Consider the following 25739-nt stretch of genomic DNA (forward strand, 5'->3'; position numbering starts at 1 on the left):
AGTCGTCGTTTATTTAGTCATTGTGAGTGAAGCTGAATCAAGATCTTGTTAATGAAAGTTTTTTATGCTGTTCTTTATCTTACTAGGTGAGAGTAGAGTGGCAACCTCCAGCCCGTCCTAATGGAGACCTAGTGAGTTACACTGTTTATCAAAGAGATCCAGTCCAGCTCAGCATCATCAGCAGTGATTTCACTCCACAAGATAATGCCTTCTCAGAAAGACACACTATTCTTCATGGGCTGGCTCCTTACCACAGGTCAGTCAGTCTCCACGACTCTCCAACCTTTAGGCAGTAAAACACATTTATTTATTATTATAACTGTGTGTTTTTAGATCAAGTTTGACAGGTAGCTATATATGCTCAGTGTAGCTTTTGCTGGTGTTATAGTTCTTTGTTCCCCAAACTGGTTGCAGAAATGTTTCGCAACTCAGTTTGACATTTCAATGGACAATGCTAACAGTAAAACTTCAAAAATTTCCAAAACTGAGGGAATCATGTACAAGCGATTAGTCGCTACAAGGAACAGTTTCACTTGGTTTTACTTTAAAAAAATAATAATAATTTAAAATTCTATGAATCTATTATGTTTATTTAAGTCTCTATATTATTATTTACGTTCACATGGACAATTAAGCGTACAAACCACAAAACAAAAAACGTTACAGTGTAATGTGAAATGGACAGAATCAGTGATGGTGGCTTTTCAAAGCAGGAAATCAAAAAAAAGAAAAGAAAAGAAAGAAAGTCAACTTTTAACATTTTGACAACAGTGTGGACCTACCATTGTACTATGTATTTCTGATTAAGGGTGCATCTGCAGTTGGCTGGCTATTTCTGTGTACACATAATGTGTGTGAACCCACAGGACTCAAAACATGTGAGCTCATCAGCCTTTTCTATATGATGTCTCCATGTTAATGTTCTGTTTGTCCCCTGTTTCTGTTTTCTATTTGTGGGCAGGTATGAGGTGAGGGTGGAAGCTTGCACAGAACTAGGTTGTTCCTCCAGTGACTGGTCATCTATACTCACGCTGGAGGCTCCCCCTACTGGACAGACAGCACCACTGTTAGACCTCCAACCTGACAAAGATACCAAACTACAGACCAGCTTTCTACTCACCTGGTCCCCTCCAGCTCAGCCAAATGGTAGAATCCTGTATTATGAGGTGCACCGCAGACTGGATAGTCCCACGGCCACCCACAACAGTGATGCAGTAACAGCTGTTTACAGGAATTCCTCTACTACGTGGAAAGATAATGGACTCCACCCATACACTGTATACCAGTACCAGGTATGTTATTTGTTTTGGGTAGAAAAGAAGGTTTGAAAGTGTTGACAGTAGACATTAGTAGCCACTAGAATCACAAACATAAAGTATCTTTTAACATTTTCAAATGATTTTTTTTAAATATAGAGGTTGAAGGCTTGATTCTGCAGAGCATGAGTGCCCTGCTTTTTGTCTTCTGCACTAGTCAGAACACACACACGCACACATAAAGCAAAAAGACCACTCTCATGCATCAACTGGTATGACATCCATATACTCGAACAATCGCAGACACACAAACACACGAGTAATCAGACAGGTGTTAAATGGAGTGGTCCATATTCATGCTGTTGTGCTCGTGCATTGGTACACTAATTGACAGGTTAGCCCTTTGGAAGCAACAATAACATTAGCATTCCTGCCTGTCAGACATATGAGCTGAGGCCAGAGAACCGGTGTAATTGATTGAGTTTGCCTGATTGTAGCACCGTCTTTATTTACGAGGGTCCTAATTTATGACATGAGGAGGGAGGGAGGGAGGAGCTTTGGGAGATGACGAGCGGGCAACAGAGCCATTAATCACTGGGCCCTCTGAGCACCCCACTTCCTGATTACCAGCCAGCCAATCGAATTAACTGTTAGCCTCCTTGGTAACAGAGCTTGTACTGGAAAGACCTTTTAATGGTGACCGCTACACGTCCCCTGAGGATTTTCCTCTGGGGAATTGGGATGCGTGAACAATGCGGTGTTGAGTATTGGTGAAGTCATGTGTTTTTTGTTTGGGATTTTTTCTGTCCACGTGAACATAAGTGAGTGTCTCAGAGTGCATAGAAACTGTAAACATTTATAGATATTTCATCTCACCATGCGTTTCTCTGTTTTTCTAAGCACTAAGTGATGTTTTCTTAGTCAGTGTATTGATCTGTCTTTCTGTACACACTGTACCACTTACCTGCTTGGTTGTTTTACTCTCTGTCTGCCTGACTTTATTTAGCTGTTATGTTGTGTCTGTTACCGGGACCTCATCCTTTCTCTCTGTGTTTCAGGCGTACACAAGGACAAGTCAGTTCAGTTTAGCACACCACAGCACAGAGAGAGAAATCATATTAGGCTAATTACACTGGGTCATAAGCTTCTATTGACAGCTTTATGCTTGGTTTTAATTACTGCCCGCTTTCACACAACTTAGCCCCTTCACCTCAACTAGATGCACCCGCCAAGTAGTACCGTCAGCCTATCAGAGCACAAAGTTTGATTCCGCAGTCCAGCCTTCCAATAAAAAGGCTGGAATACTATCTGGAAGTTTCCTGAAGTCGTTTGTTGCCATGGTGGCTCATTTGCTGCCACGGAAACTAACAGGGTATATTTTTATTTTTTGTCTAATAAACCAAATCATGGCCCAATGGACGAGGGGAGGACAAGAGAGGAGAGGAAGCAGTAAAAAGTCTGTAGATGATATAGGGACAAGGAGATTAGTTCTGTCTTTTAGCAGTGGATCAAGTGCAAGGTGATCTGGGCTGACTTTAGCTGTGAACTTTTTCCTCCATTCTGTCTATGTGGCACAAACTTTTTAATCAAACCACAAAAACCATGCATCTCATTGAAGCGTACACTGTGTTGCTACCAGGGTAGGGAAAAGATGGTTGTTGCTGGGTAGAAGTATTTTATTGCTGCAGTTCATAATTTCTTATGGCAGCAGTAGCAAATTTGATTTATACCATCTCAAGCAACAAGTCATGTGACAGTTCCTGCGCAGGATCTAAAAATGCTGCTAAGAAAATCCATTTAGCTGATGCTATTGCTCTTTTTTTCAGCTTGTTTAAGTGTGCTTTCTTTGTTCCAAATCCAAATTTTTATAACAGTATGAGTAAATGTGACTGGCCACAGGTAACACCGTTGCAGGAGAACATGCAATCAAGGCCATAATTAATGTACAGTAGAGAACTAATTACTTCTCAGTTCCCCTCTGTACGCTACTAAAATTTTACAACAGCACATACATTTGTTCATTTACAGTAATAATACTTAGGAACCATTCATATTTACATATATAGATACATACATATATGCTTTAGGATTTGTATATGCAACATTTATCCTATTAAAGTTTTTTTATCTTTCAGTTCTCCAGCAGTTTCTCTTTTTTCATCAGTATCAAAGGATTTGTAACACATAAACACATAAAGTATCAGTATGATGTCAATAACCTAAATAAACATGATCTACTAGTGTGTTTCTATCTTTTTAAAAGATATTTGGACTTTCATTGCATTTTCCTACATATTTAGTGTATTGTTTTCAAATTCGGAGAACATATATCTAAATATGTTTTTTGAAAATGAAGTTTACATATGGCTGCATTTTCTAATGAGTTTGTCGATTCAGAAATATAACCACTGAGCTACACCTTTTGTGTCACTTATAATAACCATGTTTTATCTAAAAACATGCAGTTTAATTGCAAGAGGAGAGCAGCTGCCAGTCTGAAAACACTATCAGTAAAGTGTTAATTTCATATGAAAAGTTTTGATATTATTGAGAAATCTGTTAGCAGAGCAGGTGATGAAAGCCCAGAAGTTTGCTCTAACATATATTGTGTGTCGTGGGAAATAACTACAATCTAAACATAATCTTATCTGTAGAACTAAACATATCTGTATCTATATACAAAAGAACACCAAGTTTAAATTTCTCCTGATTCCTCTGTTTGCTACCCTGCATCTTGCCCACCTTTCATCCTATCTTCCTTCCCCCCTGATCCCCAGTCGCTCCATCCTCCATTCTTCCTTCCTCTCTCCATCTTGGTCCATCTGTGCTGTCACTTAGATCAATCAGTCTGATTGATCACGGCCTAATTGACTATTATTGAGGTTAATTCAACTCGTAACACCCCTGCATGCACATGCATGCACGCAGAAATCTTGCAATCATACCCACAAACAAAAAACCCACATGCACAGACACACACTTTCAACACTAAAGCTCAGACCCATCCATCTGCCTTCTGCACTACTTCTGACAGGCTACAGATGACTTACACATGCAAATCTCCACCCTGCCTGACCCTGTGCTGTGTACACCTTCTAATTATACCCAAAACAACCACACAAAAAAGATTACTCTATGGTGTGTGTGTGTGTGTGTGTGTGTGTGTGTGTGTGTGTGTGTGTGTGTGTGTGACTCCTTGATGAAGGTGAAAAGTAATTGTCATGCAGATATGTTAGTGGTGAGTTGCATGGTGAAAAGGTTTTGCTCTGACTGCTGATGGTAGTTTTGATGGATGGTCCAGTGAATTGATGTATAACTTTCTGTTGGTCTGGCGAATACTGGGTAATTATGAAAAGCCGTCTTCATCATGAAGAGTTCATAAAATGCATCTGAAATCCTAATGTTTGGGGTAAATAGTCTGTATCACATGTTCTCATTTGCTTTTATACATCAGTTATTGACTTGTGCTTGCATAATGTGCAAACTGAAAAGTTACCACATAACTGATAAATGTGCGGTCTTATCTGACAGGTGTGGGCAGTTAATTCAGCTGGTCATTCAGCCAGTCCATGGGTGAGTGGAAGAACAGGGCCTGCCCCACCTCAGGGTGTAGGACCCCCTATTTTTCTGCACGTTTCAGCAACGTCAGCTGTAGTGGACATCCATGCTCCTGCCCAACCCAATGGGATTATTAGTCTTTACAGAGTGTTCTCGCTGGACCACAACAACCACACTCTGGTAAAGAGTCTTCTACTATATTCAGTAATACACTTAATAATAACTTGTCCTTGTTATGTTAACTTAAACACATTTTACCCCTCTCTGTCCTCTCCCTGTAGCTCTCAGAGGGTACATCGCATCCGCAGACACTCCACGATTTACGTCCCTATACCCAGTACTGGGTAGGAGTGGAGGCCTGTACTTGCTATCAGGTAATAATACTAAATGTAGGTTAGGCATTATACTCAGGGTCTATACAACTATACTCGGTCATTAAAGTTGAATACTATCTGGTAATATGTGGTATCTTTGTTGATAGTCTGTGCAGAGTTTGGATGTTCTCTCTCGGTCTGTGTGGGTTATCTTCAGGTCCTTCAGCTTCAGCTGCAGACCAAAGACATGCTTGGGGTTTAGTTAATAAGGGGTTCTAAATTGGGTGTAGGCTTGAGTGTTTGTCTGTCTCATTGTGTTAGCCCTGCAACAGATTGGCGACCTGTCCAGGGTGTACCCTGCCTCTTGCCCTGTGACAGCTGGGATAGGTACAAGTCCCTGTTGCCAATCTGATTTAGATAACTGGAAGAAAATGGATGGGAAATATTTATGATTACCTCACCTATTGGTCAAATTTCAAATGCAGATTCAAATACTTACATCTCTTTTGCTGATTGAAAGTCATTCCCGAGTATTGTAGTTGCAAGTGAGGCCATATTTTTTAACACTTTTAAAATCTCTTCTTTGTGAACCATCATCAGTGCTGTAACCGTGGTCCGCTGAGTGAGCTCCACACTCTTGCTGCTGCCCCAGCCCACCAGCCTCCTCCTCGCCTTGTCACTGTGACCTCCCGCTCTGTTCAGATGGAATGGGATGAGCCTTTGTCGCCCAATGGACTCATCGAAAGGTAAGAGAAAATCTTGAATTACATTTTGTTCTTGAAAAGTGGCGTGAGGCAACTGAAGTTGTGATGTAGCACTATATAAATAAAAATTAACCAAATGGATTTGGCTTAAATAAACCTGTACTTCCTTACTTATTTGAAAAGTGCACATACAAACTAAAAGAAAGAAACCCTATCATCTTGCTTTCACTTACACTCCTTTACTCTTTGTACCCAGCTGTGAGCTTCACCTCAGATCGCCTTGCCCTCAGCCCTCCCAGCCTATACCCCTACCTTGTATTGAAGGACCAACAGAAATCAGTTTTTTTGGTAAAAAGCGGAGCTACAATGTTACAGGTGAATATAAAGAAATATCATGCACCAGTGCCACTGAAAAGTAACACATACAGTAAGAAAGAATCGTAAAATCAATGTTAGGTGATTTAAAATAATAGTTTTTATTCTGTAAGTCTTGATTATGCTGGGATAACTGTTTTGAAACGTTTTTCTGCTTTATGAGTTTTCTGTGACTAACAAACTGCGCAGGTCTCGCGCCGTACTCCACATATGAGCTCAGAGCTGCCTGCTTTAATAACATGGGCAGCACTGCCTCCAACTGGACTACTGTCCACACTCTCAGTGAAGGTAACACATTTATTACTGCTTAAGCAGTCAGTAATATCTAGTTTTAAGAATGATAAAAACCACATTCAGATTTTCTCTTACCATCATTCTTTCTCCCTTCAGCCCCCCAGTATGTATCCCCCTTCTCAGTAGACAGTAACCTGACTGTTATTTGGCTGGACTGGACTGGGTCTTTCTCCCTGAACGGATACCTGAAGGAGTACAGTGTGACTGAGAGCCAGCTGAGGATCTATACTGGCTTCTACAGCTATCTCCATGTTCCACGCATCTCACAGAAAAGTAAGAGCAACATACAGCATACATAACACAACATGTGCACTTAGAGAAAAAAGAACTAAAGCAAGCAGTAAACTATAAATCTTGTAAAAAAAATTTGAATACAGAATGAACAGCTTTTTGATTAGAGTAGGTATGCTGAAAAAGCTTTGAGAACTGAATAAGCTTCAATTTTAAATCTCTTTCTGTTTCAGTTTGGTCCTTTGTATGAATGTTTCTCACCCACTCTGATTTTATTTGAGTTGCATATTGTAATTAGCCCTACAGGGGACAGAGAGCCTGGTTACCATCATCTATACATGCTTATTTTATTGTAACCCAGAGTTGTTTTCTTTTCTGTCTTTCCCTCTCTGTTCCTCTAAGCTCTGTCATTTCAGGTGACTTGTACCACAAACAGTGGCAGTGCCAGCACTCCCACCATCAGATATAGCCCAGCCACAGGCCTTGGTAACGCGCGCACACACACACACACACACACACACACACACACACACACACACACATTCTTCAATGATTCAGAATCTTGTTGTCTCTCAGATTCTGATGTTGTGAAGAAAATATATATATTAAAAATACAGATAAATCTAGAAAGCTAATTTATTAATAACTTATTCATGTTGTTTTCTTTGTGCAGCTCCTCTTGACCCTGTAGACAGTGGTAAACAGGGTGTGAGCATGTCAGCCACGCCAGTCTACTCTGAACTGTGGTTCATCCTGCTGTTAGCCCTACTGGGTCTATTTTTGCTAGCCATACTGCTGGGCTTAGTGCTACAAAGGTAAATGTGATTCTTGTAAAAGGTTTAGGGCAGCCATAGCACAGAATTTATTCTTCTCTCTTGTGAAATTCAAAGTGCACTAAAATGTACAAGTTAGCATAACTTGTGCAAATAAAACACAGCACGCTTCCTGCAAACAGAATGTATTTTCTGAAACTCCCTTACAGAGCCTTGAGGAAGAATCCATCAGCCAGAGAGCGCCCTCCGCTGGTTATGCTTCAGAAGACAAGAAAAGCTGGGGGAGAGACTTACATGGTGAGAAAAGGACAGGAGATGCAGCACAAAAACATAAAACGCAATTGAGAAAGAAAAAATGACCTAAAGTTTGGAATACGTAAGAGGAAAAAGCAAAGAAGTAAATGAAAGATTTTTAAAAAAAAAAAATAGGTTAAAAGGGTTAAAAACCCAGGAACTATAAATTCAGTTTCTTAACAGGTTATCCAACTTATGGTTATCTGGGTCTGGAGTGTATCCCAGTTGTCACAGGGCAAGAGGCGGGGTCCTCACCTGAACAGGTTACCAGTGGATCACAGGGCCAGCAGAGAAATAGAACCACAGACTCTCACAGCAAAATTTGAATGACTAACAAACATGCCTGTATACCGGTAAATTTGGTCCACAGTAGGTGATTCATCCATCAACATGCACATTTTGTAAAGAATTACAGACAACAAAGAACAGATAAGCACAATACCGTATAATTGCACTTTTAAAAGTAAAAGTGCTGACCACTCTGAAAATGGTTTTGGGTTTCTTTTTTTTACATACATGCAACTCACGTTTCATTGGTTGTGACTTTAGATCCAAACAACATCTGTTTCATAAAGACGACTAATCATTTTTATCCACTGCTCTGTTATTTTGGTTATTCGTTGTAATTATTTTTTACACCTTAATGTTTTTCCATCATAATACTTTAATTTCTTTCTCCATTCTCTGTCAACCTTTCTTCCTTTAATTTTTGATATTTATCTTCTCTGCTTCCACTTCTTTCTGCACTTCTCTGCGTATACGCTCTGTTTCCCTGCCTCCCTCTGTCTCTCTATGTATCTCCCTCTCAGAGACCCTGTCCTGAGCTGTGCTCTAAGCATCACTCCGGCTCTGTGCTCCTCCCTGATCTTCCCACAGTAAGATTATTTTCTGTTCTTGCTCTCAAAGCCTTAAATGTTTATCTTACTGTCCCCCTGCAGTTTGACACTGTAGCAGACTGTGTTGAGATCAGCAGCGTTATACTTAAAAGCTACACTGTGTACACTGAGGTATGGGATGCTTGATTTAAAAGGGATGCCTGTTTGCGTATGTCCGCCTTGCTTGTGTAAGCATGCTTTGTGTGTGTGTGTGTGTGTGTGTGTGTGTGTGTGTGTGTGTGTGTGTGTGTGTGTGTGTGTGTGTGTGTGTGTGTGCGTGCGTGCGTGCGTGCGTGCGTGCATGTTACACACTGTCATATGACAGTGGTTGGCTTGTTGTGGTGTGTGAAGGTCTCTTCGTCTGTCCTCAGTACAATGTTGACTTTCTTACATGTAATGAATACAATGATCATTGAAAAAAAAAATTCAGCAAAGAAGGTAAATCAGCAACTGAATATTGTGTCATAGTGTCTCTTAAGGGTTTTATGGCTCCAGCAAAATTACACCTACGGCAACTATTCAGCCATGGAAACCCACCCATGCCATGAAGCTTATGCCAATTCTTTCTGCTGATGTTAATGCCAGAGGAGGTGGGGAACTTTGCGTACTCTATCACTGAGTTGCTCCAGTTCTTTAACACTTCCACTGCAATAATAGCGCTGACAGCTTCTAATGTCTAAGAGGGAAGACATTTCACAAACTGACTTGTTGCAATGGTGGCATCCTGTTACAGTAAGATGCTGAAATTGAGAAAACTCTTAGAATAACAAATTATCTCAAAAATCTTTATAAAGGCAGATTGCAAGGTTAGGTGCCTGATTTTATACACTTCTGAAAATGGGACTGAAAGCAACCTAATTCAAAAATTAAGAGGTCTGGCACAATATTTTTGGCTATATGGTGTAATACCAACAAACTCCCATGTGTTTATTCCTCCCACAATAAACATATTCAGCTGACTTAATTTCACTCCTTGTTTTTGCTGATGTGGCTCCTAATCAAAAAGAAATCCATACCATTGAATATTAGATCTAGAAGTATTCTCTAAGTATGTGATTTGTATAAAAGGCTTTAAACCCCCAAATCAGCCTCTGAATAAAACTCTACTCCTCAGGGTCTGACAGACACAAAGATAGTGAGCAGCAACTCACAGTTCAGCCCCATCTCTGTCCTGCGGGTTCCCAGCCAAGCAGACCTCAGCCAGGCCTACTCCCAGCATTCCTTGCACCGCAGTGTAAGTCAGCTAATTGACAGGAAGTCAATGATGATGGAGGAAGGAAGCTGGGACAACCCACTGGCACACGATTCTGGACTGGTGAGTATGGAGTTATGTTTATTATGAATTTCATTTGTTAACTACAAGTACAGAAGAGAGTAGTGATGAGAATACAAACATTTTATGCTAATTATTCACCAGCCTCCTCTTTTACTATAAAGTCATAAGAATTTACAATATTATGTGTTTAAAGTTTTCATTAGTATCATTGCCTAGAAAATATATGATAAGACTTTAATAAAGTTGCTTTGGGATTGTGGGTTTGACTTGCTCAATTCCTAGATGGATGCAGAATCAGTGAAATTGTACCAGAAAACAGAAATATGGACAGCTGAAAATTGCTTACTTTATTGTTTCTCTGATTGTTTTCCCCTCTTCTTTGATTCAGACCTAAATTTTGCGATCTTGTGTGTTTTTTTTTTTTCCAGTATGTGGAGGAAGATGAGCTTGTGGATGCCATCAAGGCCTTAAGTTCTGTGAAAAAGGAGCACACCATGTTCACTGACACTCATCTTTAAGACCTGTCAGGTTTCACAGTTGCCATTCAGACCTAGTTGTAAAACAAACTAGTAAAACACTGTTACATGCTATTTGCACAGGCGGTGCTAAATACGGTCTACTCAATTTAAGCTATAAGTTAAACAACACGTGTTATGAGGTATTAATTAAAGCATCATCATAAACTTTCTGTCACTTCATTAGGTATACCTTTTCAACTTCTCATTAACTCACTAAATATTTAATCAGGCAATCATATGGCAGCAGTCAATGCATTTAGACACGTAGACACAGACAAGATGAGCTGCTGAAGTTCAAACTGGCATCAGAATGTGGAAGAAAGGGGATTTAGGTGAGAATGAATGGTTGTTTGTTGTGGTAAAAAATTGTCTGCTGCACAGACAAATCTGCAACAACATTGTGTTTTGCTATCATGTCAATATGGACCAAAATCTCTTAGGAATGATTCCAGCACCTTGTTGAATCTATGCCATGAAGAGTTAATGTAGTTCTAAAAGCAAAAGAGGGTTCCACTCATTACTCGTAAGGTGTACCTAATGAAGCAGCCAGTGAGTGGATATAAGTAATATATATTAATATTTTGACAAATTTCAGGTTCAGAGTTGTACAGATAACCAAACATAATGTGGGAAAGAGAATATAATACAAGTATAATAAGTATAATTTTAGCCCACTTTGTGTATGACTTGAATACAGTTCACATGTGGACACAGTCAGCAGTGACATAAAATCGGTCATTATTCCGAGTCTGTTCGTGATTGTTATCCAGTATGTAGTATCGGACCGTACTTATATTACGGTCCAGAAGAGCCCTTAAAGGACTGTTCTGATTGTATTATGATACACTGTTTGCCAACTGTTAGAGGTTTAGTCGTTTTTGAAAAGTGCAGATTTACTTTAGCTTTTACCACCTGAGACCACCATAGAAATGAATGTTAATTAATCTGAGTCTATTCTTCGTCAACCAGTAATTATGCCTAGTAAGCTTTCCCAGTATAGGAGCTGTAGTTGTAATGAGAAACATGGGCTTGATGTAGTTTTATTATAAAAAAAAATGCCAACTGTTTTCTTTTATGTGTTGAATGTGGCTGGGAATCACAGATGTGCCGTCTGATTGTTGCGATTATGTGAACTTGAAAGCTCAGTCTGAAATTCGGTCAGTTGTGTGTGTGCCGTTCAGTGCAATTTCAGTTTTGAGGAAGTGGCAGTAATGTAGTCAAGTCTTTCTTAGCTGTAAGTCAAGATACACTTTTGGGTTTCAAAGTGCATTCGTCTGGATTCTGTGTTATTTGTGGCTTTTGGTAATTTTCATCCTGCTATTAAGAAGATCAAAATAAAAGTGGCAATTTAATTGTTTAGTTGAGTTTTTTTAATGCAGAAATGAAACATCGCTTATATTAGATTGAACATAGAGACAGTATTTATTAATAAGAGGTGTTGGCTTTATGTGTAATATTGATGAGTTTGATGTTTTGTGTACAATATTGAAGACTATTGTATTATTACAAAATTATTTTTCTTCTTTTTTTACATGATGACAGTATTATTTATGATTGTTGTATTTACAAAAGTCTTATTTATAGATGATTCATTTGTCTGTGGTTGTGTTTTTATCTGGTAAATGATAAATTTGACTATCAAAAAAATATTCTTCTAGTGTTCTTGCCTCTCATTTTCTTTAAGGTTTTTTTTTAATTTTTTTTACCATAAATAAATGCAGTATTCTTGTGTCAAGCAAATTATGAACCAAATTTTTAAAGAATCAGACCTCTTGTAGCATTTAAAAGATCCACAAATGTACCAGATTAATCTTCAAGCTAATGAGGTTTAAATATGAATAAAATAATGTAGAAATACAGTTCCAAAAAGCAAAATAGCTTGCTTAGAAATAATCCTTAAAATGTATGTAGCACTTTAAATGTGCCTCAGTTGCTGCTTAAACACAGTATTAACAATGGTTAAATACTACTGGATGTTACATAATGAATGAAGTCACTCTATTAAAAGGGGCTCCATGGTGATCTAGCTGAAATGTAGATTTAGGAATCCTCTTTTCTGCTGAGTTAGTATAACACAGAATTGTGCCACCAGCTGCACAGGGACTCAGTTACCACACACACAGAGTCAAAAACACAAGCACAAATACACACAGGGCCGGTGTCTCCATCAAAACTATGCAGCAGTAATTTAGTTTTGCTCCTGCGTCCCTTGAGGGGACATCAAGACAAGTTTGAAATTAACAAAGTGGCAGTAACAAGCATGCCCTCGCTCAAGGACACCAATCTGACAAGGGCACTTCTAAAACATTCACAGCCACATTCACAGCTATTGTCAGCCACAGAGTAGGGGGGAGAGGCTGTGAAAAGAGAGCTTGTGGAGTGATTGTAAGGGACAGTATGGCCCTGAGCCCCACACACACACACACACACACACACACTCACACACACTCACACACACTTAGGGTTTTATTAAACTCATAAATCACAATGACGACAGACGCCATCGCAGAGAGGAGACTGTCTGAACAGGAAGGTTAGTGAAATGAGCGCGCTGGGGAGACACACATACACACCTTTGTGACACTCAGACAAAACAACAATTGCGCACTCTTAGTTATCCATGCAAACCTTACCCAGACGTGACTGACTTACGATGTATAGTATTAAAAAAAATAGTGTCAAAATTTTAAGTGGTAAAACTATCAGAAATTCACTTTCCTTTCAAGGATCTCATAATTTTTGTACATTTAGGAATATCAAATCCTAAAAAACACCCAAACAGCATTTGTTATAAGATTAATCCTGATATCACTTTGATGATATCTGCCCAGAAATCTCGACTGAAATGGTTCAAGACCGATGAAACATGATTCGTATGCACTGATAAATAAAGTAAATTGGAATAAAAAGGTATGTTTCTATCTAAATATAAATGTAAATTATGTAAATAGTTGAATATTTTTTAAGAATAACAATGTGAACTTATAAAAATGAAAAAAAATCTGTAATTTTAAGAAAGAAGCGAAACATGCTGAGTATAATCAGACGTTTTAGTGAACACAGTGGTAGTTTCAATTGCACGAACAATGTGACTCTATAGCAACTTAATATTTGATCATTACTCAATGCAGTGGTAAATAATATAGCATAATGCATACACAATGTAGAAAACAAGAATGCACAGGCCTTTTTAAATAAACAGATATGTATTTCTTTGAGCTCATTAGCATCTGGCTGCCATATAATGTAAACATAGCCAGGGGAGGTTAAGGAGCAACAGATAAGAGACACTGCAGAAGATAAACAAATAACTATGTGCAGAAATACTCATTTAACTCCATGTTCCTATAGAAAATATACATTAGCAGGTTAGGTCCGATAGCATGATTATATTAATATAGGCCTTATGTTTGTATGAACAGCGTATACATCAACACACCATTAGACAAATCAATGCATCCGCATCAGGATTTTGTTCTGATTACACGTCCACATTGCACACACTTAATGTATCAAAATGTTACATCTTTGTACAAGCCGTTAGCACACGGTCAGTTCTGTCGTCATTCAGAAATGATTACCAATGAAACATGTTACATTGCTGCTGCTTTTGGAAAAGTGTGATTAATATTTCAGGACATGGTTATGCTAATTAAGGTTGTCACTCACAGATATTTTTTTGTTTCCAACCTATATGGTATGCTTAAAACTAAAAGTACAAGTTACATTTTAAAAAAATATATAAAATCCCCCATCTTGGGAGGAAGTTTCGACTTTCCGATCTTAATGCATGTGAGGGTTATGTGCAATGTAGTCTGCTAATGTAATGTTAAGTGCCCATGTATCAACCACAACATCCGTATCGGACATTTACTGTTCTCAGTGTTGTAATGTTTATATGTTGCCAGTGCTGGCTAAAGACAGTGTGATGAAGAGCTGAAAGACTTTAAAACAGTTCACTTACTTTTTTCATATTCAAGATTTCTTTGTTTCCCTGGAACAAATTGGGGAATTTAAAAAAAAAAAAAAAAAAAAAGCAACCACAACATAATAAACATCAGTATCACTGTCGATCCAGAATTTCACAGTACACTCATCGGTAAATCCCTAATTACTTAATATTTAATGCCACTCTTTACATCTATTTTATCCCGCTGTAAAATCATAACACAATTCTAGCCAACAGCGACGTGGGCAGGTCTGTAACGTGCCTCCACAATGAGCTCCGTCTTCACAAGCATTTGGTCACAATTTCTTTCAATTAAAACACATTAACGGACTGATAACCGCCAAACAAGTTACATAAGGCACTGCAACAGTCATTCAACACAACACACATTTTATACCTGTTTCAAAGGGAGTAAAGTGATGTAGTGTAGGTCCTTGTTTTAGCATGAGTGTAGTGTGAAAATAAAAAAATAAATAATTAGAGTGATCTCACACAGGCACCACTGTGAAAATAATAATAATGATAAAGCAGGAACACAAACGGTTCCTCTTACTTGTGAACTATAACAACAAGCTGACAATAAAATGTGTTCTTTCTCTCTGTTGAGACAAGAACTTGACTATCTATACCACAAAATACTAAAAAGACATTTGCTTTTACTATTTTGTGTAAATATAATTTTTTTTAGCTTCGAGGACTGAATTATCTTCTTTGAATTCCACATATAGATCGTCTAATAAAATACCTCACATTTTTTAACATTGCAGTCCAACGCTTCACACAACTGTTTCAATTTTTGTCTTGTTTGAGGATCAAAGAGCCTGTTGAACTGCAATTAGCATCAAAGGAGATTAACAGCGTAACTTGACTGGAACTAACGGGTAAAACTGTGCCAGCTGGAGTGAAAAGCAGTCACTCATCCACACGGGGGTTCGACGTTTTTGCAGGCTGTTATCCACGTAGATTTCAGTTTGAATCGCCCGGGAACCAGAGTTATTCATTTCTGGTGTGCATGATAAATCCACTGTTGCATAGTACTGAGCTGTCATACAACTCTGTAAAGTTGTATCGCCTGCTTGAACTGCTCGCTCTCTATTGGCTTTTTAGTGTTGTTGCTTTAACAACAATAATTACTGTGTCCCAAAGTATTCTAGGATCCAAGTATCTGCCTAGAATTCTAGTGAAGGTAACACATTTAAGGTAAGTAAAAATCGATTGCACGACAAATTGCACATAGTGTCAGAGATGCTTGATATAATCGTGGTCTGCTCAATTCCACTGCTCTAGTGCTGAACGGATGAGTCAGCCAATCAGGTGATCAATCACCAAATGGGGTCTAGTTTTACTGATTTGTTCCCTTTTTATACCATTATAAGTGAAATAGTTTGTGATAGGTAACATGTTATGACACTGTTTTAGACTAAAACATCTAAAATGACTTATATGATAATAGAAGTAACTGTTAGTTACAGATATGAAGATCAGTTTAGATCAGGTTCTGAACAAAGTAATGCACACCTGATATAGGTTATTAGAAACACTTTGAAATATCTTGGTAAATGGTTACTGTTAGTGCTGTGGTATGTTATTAATGTTAATTAGTTCATGTTTTCACATTTAGAAGTGACCGACCACTCCTTTAACCGTACCTCGTCAAACAGACTTTTGTCCTGTTCTTGTAGTGGCTGTGTGTTCCTTAAGATGTTGCGTGAGCAACATCATAAAAGGAAGAAAAACGCATTTTTCTTTCCAGGACTGAGCCAGCAAACGATCTGATTCATGCCTAAAACTTAAAGTGCTAAAAAGATTATCAGCAATCTGTTAAGACAGCCTAAAATAAACACAAACAGAGACAGGAGGAGCATTACTGGCACCTGGCAGATTTTTACGAGGGTGAGTGATCTAAGAAAAAAAAAGAAAAGCATTCCTGCCATGACAGTGATGTTAGCGTTGGGATGTTGTATATTTATGTTGCGCTCAGTATAACATGGCAGCACTCCTGTTGTGTGGGATTTGAAGAGAAACAAACATCCTGAACCATACTTTAACAAGGCTGTTGTGGAGGCGGAAAGGGCCGTCGCTGCTTTTTTGCTTCGTGTTCCTCTTTTGCTCTTAAATTCTGTTATCATGATCACCTAGAGAGTGTACCTCTACGAGATAACTTCCACCGAGAGCAAGAGAAAAGGCGCCCTCACAGGCTGCTGTCCTGGCTGGATGGCTCAGGTACCAGCTTCCTGTGTCGTGGTGAGGTGGACAGTTTGGTGGGGGAAGGAGAGGCATTTGAAGAAGAGTCGCTCCCACCGCCTTCTGATCCAGAGGGGACAGAGGCAAGGTGTGGAACTGGAGGAGCCCTCTTTCTCCCAAGAAAGCTTCCTTCCAGTACTCCCCTTTTCCTCACACCTCCATCAACCTTCACCGCGTCTCCTCCCGATGCAGGAGCCTCTCCTTCTTCTGACTGAGCATGTACCTTTCGCCTGACGTCACCTCCTGGAATTGGGCTGTCTGGAGGCTGCCGTGCAGATTCCTGACTGGATTCAGCTTTTGTGGCAGATACTCCAGACGCTCCAGCTGTTGTGTTACAGCTTGCACTTGTGGTACGGGAAGCCCACAGCTCCAAGACTGAGGCTCTCCTCTCACTGTCTTCAGGCCCAAAGTCACAAAGAGAGCGGCGGGCATCAGGGGTCTGCCCTGTGCTGTCCAGGACACCTCGAGTCAGGCTGAAGTTCTGGAAGTCTCTATGAAAGCATGATAATATAGACAGTCACCGCTAGATAGATAATGGAACATAATGCAAACAGGGACAACTCAGCATTTCCTGAACTTACATTAGTAGAGCATAATCAAATTACTATGTTATTGAAATGCCAAGCAAAGCGACTATAAAGCCAAGTGCTTCTGTTATTGTAAGGCACCACAAAGTTTCCATCTCTCCCTGCTCTGTCATCAGCCAGAGCTCTTCTTTGGCGAAACACAGCATTGTGGGTGAAGAACAACTGATTTAGAAAGTGGTTAAATCGCACAAGAAAAACACTCAATCTTGCTTACTAGTCTCAATATTGGGTTTTGTTTTTTTGGGGGGGTTTAAGTTTTGAAATCCTAAAGTTATCACCTTAGTATACTCTTATTTGAACCCTTCTAGTATAAGTGTTTGATAAATGATATTTCACCGGTAGCTGTGGAAGGACTCAGTTCGACGAGCACGGGCCAGCAGGGGGCTCTCTCTGTAGGGTCGCACAGCTCCATATGTAGCCTGGGTCTCGGGAATGGGCTCCGGTGCCTGTAACTGCAGACTGATGACAGAAAAAGAAGAAGTCTTTTATGTTCCTTCAAACACATCTTCTGATAATTCAGACGGCATATATAGGCTTGTAACCTCAATAAATGAGTGCTGCCTTTCTAACCTCGAACAGGACTCTCGGAGGCGTGTGTGGTGTAGCAGAGAGGGGGCGGGGCTAATGTTAGGTGTCGCACAGCGGGAGGTGCTCAGGTCGCACTGGTCCAACAGCTGTAGCAGCTCCTCCTCTGTAGGCCCACCTATATCTATCAGAAACGAGAGGAGCCTCATTAAAAACTTACTGTTTCATTAAAACAAACACAACATTCGCCTTCACATTTCTGACTTTTCACTAATCTCTCTCCTTCCTCACCCTCTTTCTTCCTCTCTTCTCCTTTATTGGCGGTGTCCATCGCAGTGGTCAGGTCCCACATTTGGATGCTGCCATTGCCGTGACCTGTGAACAGATAACGGCGAGGTCGGGACCCCATTCGACTGGAGCCCTCACACTCCCGTACCATGAAGCAAGTGATGGTGGTCCCATCCACTGACTGCACTTCGCAGATCCTGAGACACAAATATGTCATTTACCGGTAGTAAATTTTAAAAAGAAGTGCCAAGATCCTAAAGGGACATTTAATGAAAGAAAAAAAATATCATGTATGTCAGATAATAGGAAACAAAGTCAGATAAAGGTCAGGGGAGCAGAGAGGCAGGACATTGTACCTTTTCCCAGTTGACGAGAGCCTCACAAACAGTTTGTTGGTGATGGGGATCACCTTCTGGATAAAAACTTGCTGATCATCTCTCTCTCCAAAAGGACCTGAGAATAAAAAGCCAACTCAGTGATGTTAAGATACTGCACAAATACTGCAAAAGCCACTACGTAAGGTGGTTAATCATAATTAAATTTTATTCTTTTTCAGTGTCAGCTTCACCAACATATAGATACATTTTCAGTTAAGGTTAATAACGATGATGATGATGACCGGTAACTCTAACCCTATTTTGCACAGGGTGGGATTTGTTGTTTATCTTATCAGTGGTGGATTAAAGAAATTCATGTGTATTACAGTGCAAACACACTTTTTAACTCTCTCACCTATATCATTCCCAGAGCCGTAGCTCCCGTGACTCTCTGCTTCCTCCAGAGACAGAATCTTGAAGGAAGCTAGAGGGGTGGAGCCTGGCTGTGTGGAGATCATCCCTCTGAAACGGGTTACTGTCCACGTCCGAACGTGGTTGTTATCTGCACACACTGACAGACACAAATACACAACCACATAAGATGCAGGCAGCTGTTATCCTATAAAATCCTCTATAGCCCACACATAGACAGGGATACTGCCTGCAACACCTTCCTCACCTGATACCAAATGTTTCTCAGACAGCATGATCTTTGTCACTGGGCTCCTGTGCACAGTGAAGGTCTGAAAGAGCTGGGGTCCTGATCCTACTGTCTCTGGGTGTTGCACGATCACTCTCACTGCTCCACTACTAGTCCCATAGGCTATCTCGATCCAGTTCCCACTCACACCTGAGAGTAGGAGCAGTGGAAAAACAAAAAGCACAATATAAATATGTACAACTAAGTAACGGTAGTTTTTCTGTGGGAAGAAAAACTTGCCCACTCACTGGTTTTAGGTGTGAGGTAGACAGACAGTGCAGTGATGGCGTCATTGGATGGGTCGTGATAAAGCTCGGTCACCAAAAGATCGTTGTCTTTCATCCTCAGAGGAAATTTTTGCATGTCTGAAAAGAAGAAGAAGGTTACATGTTAGCGTGTCTTTGTTGGGGTTTTATAAGCCCTTCACTGAATCATTCACTGACTCAGATCCTGGAATGAATCCTCTTAGTAAATTTCTATCTTTTAGATGGGGGGGAGGCCATGGTTGTTTTATAAGCATTTCATAGAGAATGATGAATGCATGAAGCAAAAAGACATCTGTGTTTATTAGAACTGTTCCAGAATATTTTACTATTTTGGGGTTTTTTTTAGGTATTCATTTTTAATCTGCTTCAGTGCCTGAAATGTTTGATAGGCACAGCAGTGATCATCATGGATCAAAGTTACCAAGTTGCTCCTGGTTTGAAGAGAAAAAGCAAGGGCAGTACTGCTTGGCTCACAGAGAGAGGAACACCTCTGTCTGTGGCATTTGACAAGAGGTTTAAATGGAATAATGGAATAAAAAAAAAATCCATAAACTGTGTGACAGACAGAGAAAACATAAACCTGTCTGTGTGTACCTATGTAGTAGATAGAGCCATTGTTACAGCCCAGTAGCAGGAAGGATCCTGCAGTGTCACAACTGGTGATGGGAACCACATCTTGAACCTAACAAGAAAAAAAAGGGAACTAAAAATCAGTTCAGTACTGGTGCCTCTCACTGGGAAGCAAATCTAAGTTAAACAAATGCACAATTCAATTATTCAGTATATCATTTTTAATAAACACAAACAAGGAAAATCACAAGCACTCAGCCCGCTCCGTGTTTTACTCACATACGCTCTCCTACCTGCCAGTGTTGTGTGACAGCGTTCCACACTCCAACCTTTCCTGTATGACTGGTAGCCACCAGCTGGTTCCCGATAAAGAAGAGATCGTCAACAGGTACGCCGAGACTGAAAACCCCTGGGGCAGCGCGTGGAGAGAATGAACTTTAACAAAGTTGTAGAAAGCTGGAAAACGTGAATGTAGACTAAAGGTGGAGTCAGAGATTGAAGGAAGTTACGGGTGATACAAAATGGTATGTATGTATACCTATTAAAAAAATCTAGCCTGAAGCTTTAAAATGGGGGGGGGGGGGGGGGGGGGGGGGTTCTGTTTATTTGTTTTTTGTTAGCCTACCTATCTCATTACCGCTGCCTCCATCTTGGATACTCCAGAGGATGATACTGCTTTCAGAGGCGGCAGCCACCATCTTGTCTTTATCTCCGTGTGGGCCGCCCACCACCTTTGCATTCAGTGCAATACGTTCAATGGTCCAGTCAAGGTAGGGAGAGGAAAACACCTGCTGCCATCCAGAGGATTCCTTTATCCTGCAGAGAAAAGAACACAGAAATACTTTTTACCCTCTGATTATTTTTATGCCTTTCTCGTTAAGTTTTTAAATCGAGAGTGACAAACATGCACCTCTGCACTGGAACAGTTGGATTTGGTTAAGATTAAAGAAGTCTGATATATGAGCTTTCATAAATGTGAGCGTACATACCCACTCTTATTACACCTAATAACATTTTTACCAGGTTGTCCATGTTGTAAAAAATGGATATTCGCAAAAAGAAATAATATTTTACTCTCAGTGTGGACTGTTTGCTTCAGCTATAATTAATATTTGAATCAATTTAACTCGAATAAAACCAAAGATGACAGCTTGAATGCTGGCACTCAGAAACACGAGACATAAAAGACAATGAATGCATGTGTGCATTATAAATTATTTAATGTGTCCCACTTTTGAGCTAGAGCTGTATGAGAAATGTTGTAATATTACCTGTAGCAGATTACAAAGTGCGCATAGGCTGCTACAATCCAGTTGTGGTGTCCTGCTATAATCAGCACCTTCCTAGGGTCAACCATGGGACCTGCACACACAAACAAAACACCATTAACCTCATGTCTTTCACAGCATGCTTAGCAAGACTTTTTTTCTGCCTAATTACTCATTTATTGGTTTCTAAATTACCTAAAATGTGATTCAGATCTCTAAAAGCAGCCAGACACTCTACTCTCTGTTTATTACCTCTAATATGTACATCACATGATACCATCATTAGCAAGGAGCAGACCAATTTGAAACTAGGCTACTTCAGTGAGTGCTACTAACGCGCTAAAAGGATGTCAGGTCATATTAGCTCCAGCAGTGATGCACACACACACACAAACACACTGTACATGAACTGAACTCTCTTACTGGCATATAGATACTGATGTGCCACACATACGACTGTATCATAACTGTCCTTGCTCCTTCACATGCAGTAGATGCACAGTTGTTGGGGAAGGCAGAAGGCAGATTCCTGTTTCTACTGACAAGTCACTTACTACAGTTCCTGCTTGTTTTTTATTCTGAGATTACGCCTACAGTATATTCCACAACTGAGTTTTCACAATTTGCTATAATAGATGTAAGCACATGCAAAATCTTCAGATTATGACTATTATTCATCTTCTGTATTCAGAGAGATGTCGCAGGCTACTTGCCCAGTTTGTGGCCGTCATCTGTTCCAGGCGAGGCAGAGAAGGATGGGTGAGGAAGGGGGCCAACGCGGGTGAAGCCCTCTGCTCCACTAGGGCCTGGCCGTTCATCTGAAGCAGAGCCAATGGCTGCTGATGCGGGGCTTGATTTTCGTGCAGGGATGGCTGTCAAGATTAACAGAAATTTATAAATAAAAATTCCTGCTGACTTTCACTTTTGTGCTGTTCTAGAACTTAAAAGCAGGTTATTTCCATTTTCCATTTTTAAGATATTTTTAAATAAAACCTCAGAAGGATGATCTTTCAGTTCAGTTTCAGTGTCGCTCAGTTTCACGTCTTTACCTGGGGGTGGCAGGTAACCATGGAAGAGAACACTACCACATGATGAGCGGTCCAGTTCCTCACACAACAGCAGGCGACGCACTGCACATGTATGCACGCACACAAAGACAGAGGGGCAGACAAAAAAACAAAGCAAAAAGCAACAATATGCAAATTAGTATTAGGTCATTATCATAATAACATTAATATGGGTTACTTAATATAGTTACTGCTGCTGATTTTCTTTTTCTTTACTGATGGAAATTTTCCTCAGGATCTCGTTCTTTAGTTTGTTTTGCCAAAGTTCATGTCCACTTTGATTCAAATTAGATCCAAGTACTTTGTTCTGTATATACGAAGGTGATCAGCTTTCACTGAGGTAAGCTTCCCATTTGAGTACAGAGACAATGCAGGGAAGTTACAAACACTGAAACAGGATGTAAAACAACATTAGAGTACGTGGAACTAACACTATTACAGCTGCGAGGTTGGTTAAATTGAGCCTCAAAAAAAACATTCACTAAAGAGCAACATTTCACATTAACGACAGCAGCTCTTTGTACTATACTCGTTCCAAAATAAACCCCAACCTACTCAACTATTATGCAATACCTGCTGATATTGGAGACATGGAGTGAACACTGCAAAATGTATTGGCTGCAAAACAGGTTTATTATAAGCTTTCCACAATGTTTGTACTCATACTTGGCTGACTCGGTTTCCTGTTAAAACTTTGTTCCACAACATACCCAGAGGAGTAATCCCATAAAACTCTGCTTCATGTCTCAGGACGCTGATGTTGACACCCCTGCAGAGAGAAACAAACAGCATATTTGTTCTGTAAGTTACGAGGAACAAAGCGACAGAATTACACCAAAAAATAGATATTTTCTGAACATCATTAAGACTGCTCACCGCAGGTCCAGTTCTTTGGTTCGGAGGAAATTCAATATTGGTGCAAAAGCTGTCGGGTCTCTGTCAATAAATATCTGAAAGGCAGAAAATCAGTTGGTGAGGACTGAAGATCCAGTAGTTTGTCGCAAACAAAAGCTGACTAACTATTAAGTCACTTGATTGGAGAGTTAATGAAAATGTCACGGCTCTGGAGAGTTACAGTGAACATTTCTGTTTATTTTCTAACACTTTTCAGAATCCACAACAAATTCTGCAACTAAAGTTATGAAGTCAGAAGTGGCCTTGCAAAAACAGCGCGTCATCCAACAGCAGAGAAGTGGATGTCAGCTCATCTGCTCATCTCAGCATCATGTATCGTACTTCAGAACAGTAATGTGTAACAGACAAAATGTCATGTCCTTTTTTCCCCCTGATGTTGGATGGTGCCTGCAGATGCTGCCCCAGTTTGGAAGCAACAGCTACTCACAGCTCCAGTTTCATCCCGAAGAGTGGAGATCCTTCCACTCAGTAAACTGGAAAAGAGACACACACAAGAGTTCTCCAGTTAGCTAAAGCACATCTCTATTTCCACTTACCACCAGTGTCACCACTACAAGCAATTATTTTACAATAACAAACACTTGGCTAGCCTGTTGACACTGAAATACAAATTATTACCATGTCAGTGTGTGCTGTTATTAACTATGACTATTAAGCTGAAAGAGTCTGCATGAAAAAGAAAAGAAAAAACTTCAGACAGCTGGCAGCAGAGCAGATAGACTGACAGACGGGCAGACAGACAGGTGCCTTGGCAGGCATTTACACTACTTGGTCAGCTGTTGTCAAACTGTGAGCCAGTCCAGTGTTTTGAGTTTGTTACGACTCTGGTATCTGCCTAGCCCCAATCAGCTGTTTAGCCTTAGAGGGTAGGATTCCCTCTAAGGCTAAAATCTGATTTTAAAAAAGCCACACATTCCAATACCTTTATTATAACATTTACATTGAACACTTTTGCACTGAGGACTACTTTATTATGAACCTTTTTCCGGTAATAGTGAATAGTAATTCTAATCCCCTGATATTTACCATCACTGGGATTGTAGCGGGATGAAGTAGGGCAGAAATGACATAATGTAACATCCATACTTAACATTAATTATGTAATATGAATGAGTGCATAGTAATATGCTCACTGAGTCTGACTGCTATATGCATTTAGATCATTTTCTACACAGCAGCTGTAGACAATACAGAGAAGTCACACAATTTACAACTAAAGTGGAGCTTCTTATTTGGTAGCAGCAGTAAGGGAAGAGCAGTAACGCAATCAGCTCCGTGTATTAACCAAATATATCCCATGTGCTTTACAAGAGTCTGGCAGCATTTACAAACCTTGAAAAGAAAGAGTCTGGGATCCACATCAGAGTCTGTCTGGAGGTGCTGAACCTGCAGTATGAATTATAACAAAACACAGTATTGTGAAAAAATAGAAAGTTGCATCATTAAAATCGTGACTGGGCAATCTGTCGACCAAGAGGTATAATTAGTGGTCACAACAATGACTGGTGTGGCTAAAAGAAGAAAAAAAAAAACTGCCTTTATTATGAAACTAATATATTGTGTATTTTCAGTGTGTACATTATCCCTCGTGTGTAAGAAAGTAGGAGTAACGATCAAGTAAACAAGCTTGTGTCTACTCGAGCTACATCCGTGGCTGTTTGTCCATGTAAACACACATCATTACCCACAGGAGCTCAAATTTCACAAATAATTGCCATCATCTTTTGAGGTGTCCCACTGACGAAGCTTACCTCGTCCCACCGACGTTTAACTGAATGATCTCTCCCATCGCAGGCGTTAAACTGTTACCATTTGTGGCCATGATGAAGTGAACCAGCGAACAGTCGCTGCTCCGTTATGAACGTTTCTGTCACGAAGGCTAGCTTGCTAACGCTCCAGTCCCCAGCTCAGCTGATGCCCCGACTCCTCAGCCTCACAGCCTCTCCTGCTTCCACCTTCCATAAAATATCAGTTATACACGACCTATGTGAATCGCGTTGCTATCATGAAGCCTCCGCATAGTGAGCGAAGACGGGCTGGGAGTGTTTTTTAATCAAAAAGGCAGCCACACAATAATTCCTTTATTTCCCTGCGCGCTTGTTTGCATCACTGCATAGATGTAAATCGTGGATACTAGGTTGCGCAGGATTTTAGCAACGTGAAACAGCTGTACGAGCCAGCTAAAAAAAAAAAAAAAAAAGGCAAGAGAGTTCCCCTCTAGCAACTTCCGCTTTCGATGAAACCACGTGGTGCCAATCGCTAAAACAATGTTTTAAGGGGAAAATTATTTTTAATTTATAATTAATTTAGTATTGCTAACCGGCACGAGATACGTACGTTTAATTAATTACTAAAATAGTCGTATGACATACAAGCACATATTTATGAAATTACAATGCCCAGTGAGAACTTTTGAACTTGTATCTCATATTAAGGGATCTATCTGGATTGTTGTTCAACACAAGTCGCCAGAGCAAAATGCATTTTATTTTGCACGGTAAAAAAAAAAAAGTGCAGCATAAAAATAAATACAAAACTGTATACTTGGTAGGTTGAAAATTTGAGATACCTAACT

The 25739-nt window shown here is 39.9% G+C and overlaps 2 protein-coding genes across 2 annotated transcripts in view; one reads left to right on the forward strand and one right to left on the reverse strand.

The window, feature by feature from the left end:
* ush2a (Usher syndrome 2A (autosomal recessive, mild)) overlaps window positions 1-12057 on the forward strand; it is a 228389-nt gene extending 216332 nt beyond the window's left edge. The window contains exons 80-94 of the mRNA XM_085395310.1: window positions 87-256; window positions 962-1292; window positions 4788-4994; window positions 5096-5188; window positions 5729-5874; window positions 6089-6207; window positions 6397-6495; window positions 6598-6774; window positions 7135-7218; window positions 7406-7547; window positions 7715-7802; window positions 8609-8674; window positions 9789-9989; window positions 10379-10639; window positions 10716-12057. Of these exons, the coding sequence (XP_085251436.1) occupies window positions 87-256; window positions 962-1292; window positions 4788-4994; window positions 5096-5188; window positions 5729-5874; window positions 6089-6207; window positions 6397-6495; window positions 6598-6774; window positions 7135-7218; window positions 7406-7547; window positions 7715-7802; window positions 8609-8674; window positions 9789-9989; window positions 10379-10468 (2013 nt within the window). The 3' untranslated portion in view covers window positions 10469-10639; window positions 10716-12057. The remainder of the gene's footprint in view (window positions 1-86; window positions 257-961; window positions 1293-4787; window positions 4995-5095; window positions 5189-5728; window positions 5875-6088; window positions 6208-6396; window positions 6496-6597; window positions 6775-7134; window positions 7219-7405; window positions 7548-7714; window positions 7803-8608; window positions 8675-9788; window positions 9990-10378; window positions 10640-10715) is intronic.
* Window positions 12058-13504: 1447 nt separating this feature from the next.
* kctd3 (potassium channel tetramerization domain containing 3) lies at window positions 13505-25326 on the reverse strand. Its single transcript, XM_085395409.1, has 19 exons — window positions 24916-25326; window positions 24497-24550; window positions 23592-23637; window positions 23126-23199; window positions 22960-23018; window positions 22232-22312; window positions 21896-22054; window positions 21186-21276; window positions 20540-20730; window positions 20208-20323; window positions 19939-20026; window positions 19327-19443; window positions 19058-19228; window positions 18794-18949; window positions 18418-18514; window positions 18065-18258; window positions 17819-17957; window positions 17585-17707; window positions 13505-17152 (listed from the first exon to the last, which is right to left on the reverse strand). Exons 1-19 carry the CDS (start codon window positions 24984-24986, stop codon window positions 16609-16611), a joined length of 2571 nt encoding a protein of 856 aa, XP_085251535.1. The 5' UTR covers window positions 24987-25326; the 3' UTR covers window positions 13505-16608.
* Between the last annotated feature and the right edge of the window lie 413 nt (window positions 25327-25739).

This window comes from Rhamphochromis longiceps, linkage group LG1 (genome assembly GCF_057381845.1).
Source record: "Rhamphochromis longiceps isolate RC_006_pf linkage group LG1, R_longiceps_female_GT1.1, whole genome shotgun sequence".
Lineage (NCBI taxonomy): Eukaryota > Metazoa > Chordata > Actinopteri > Cichliformes > Cichlidae > Rhamphochromis > Rhamphochromis longiceps.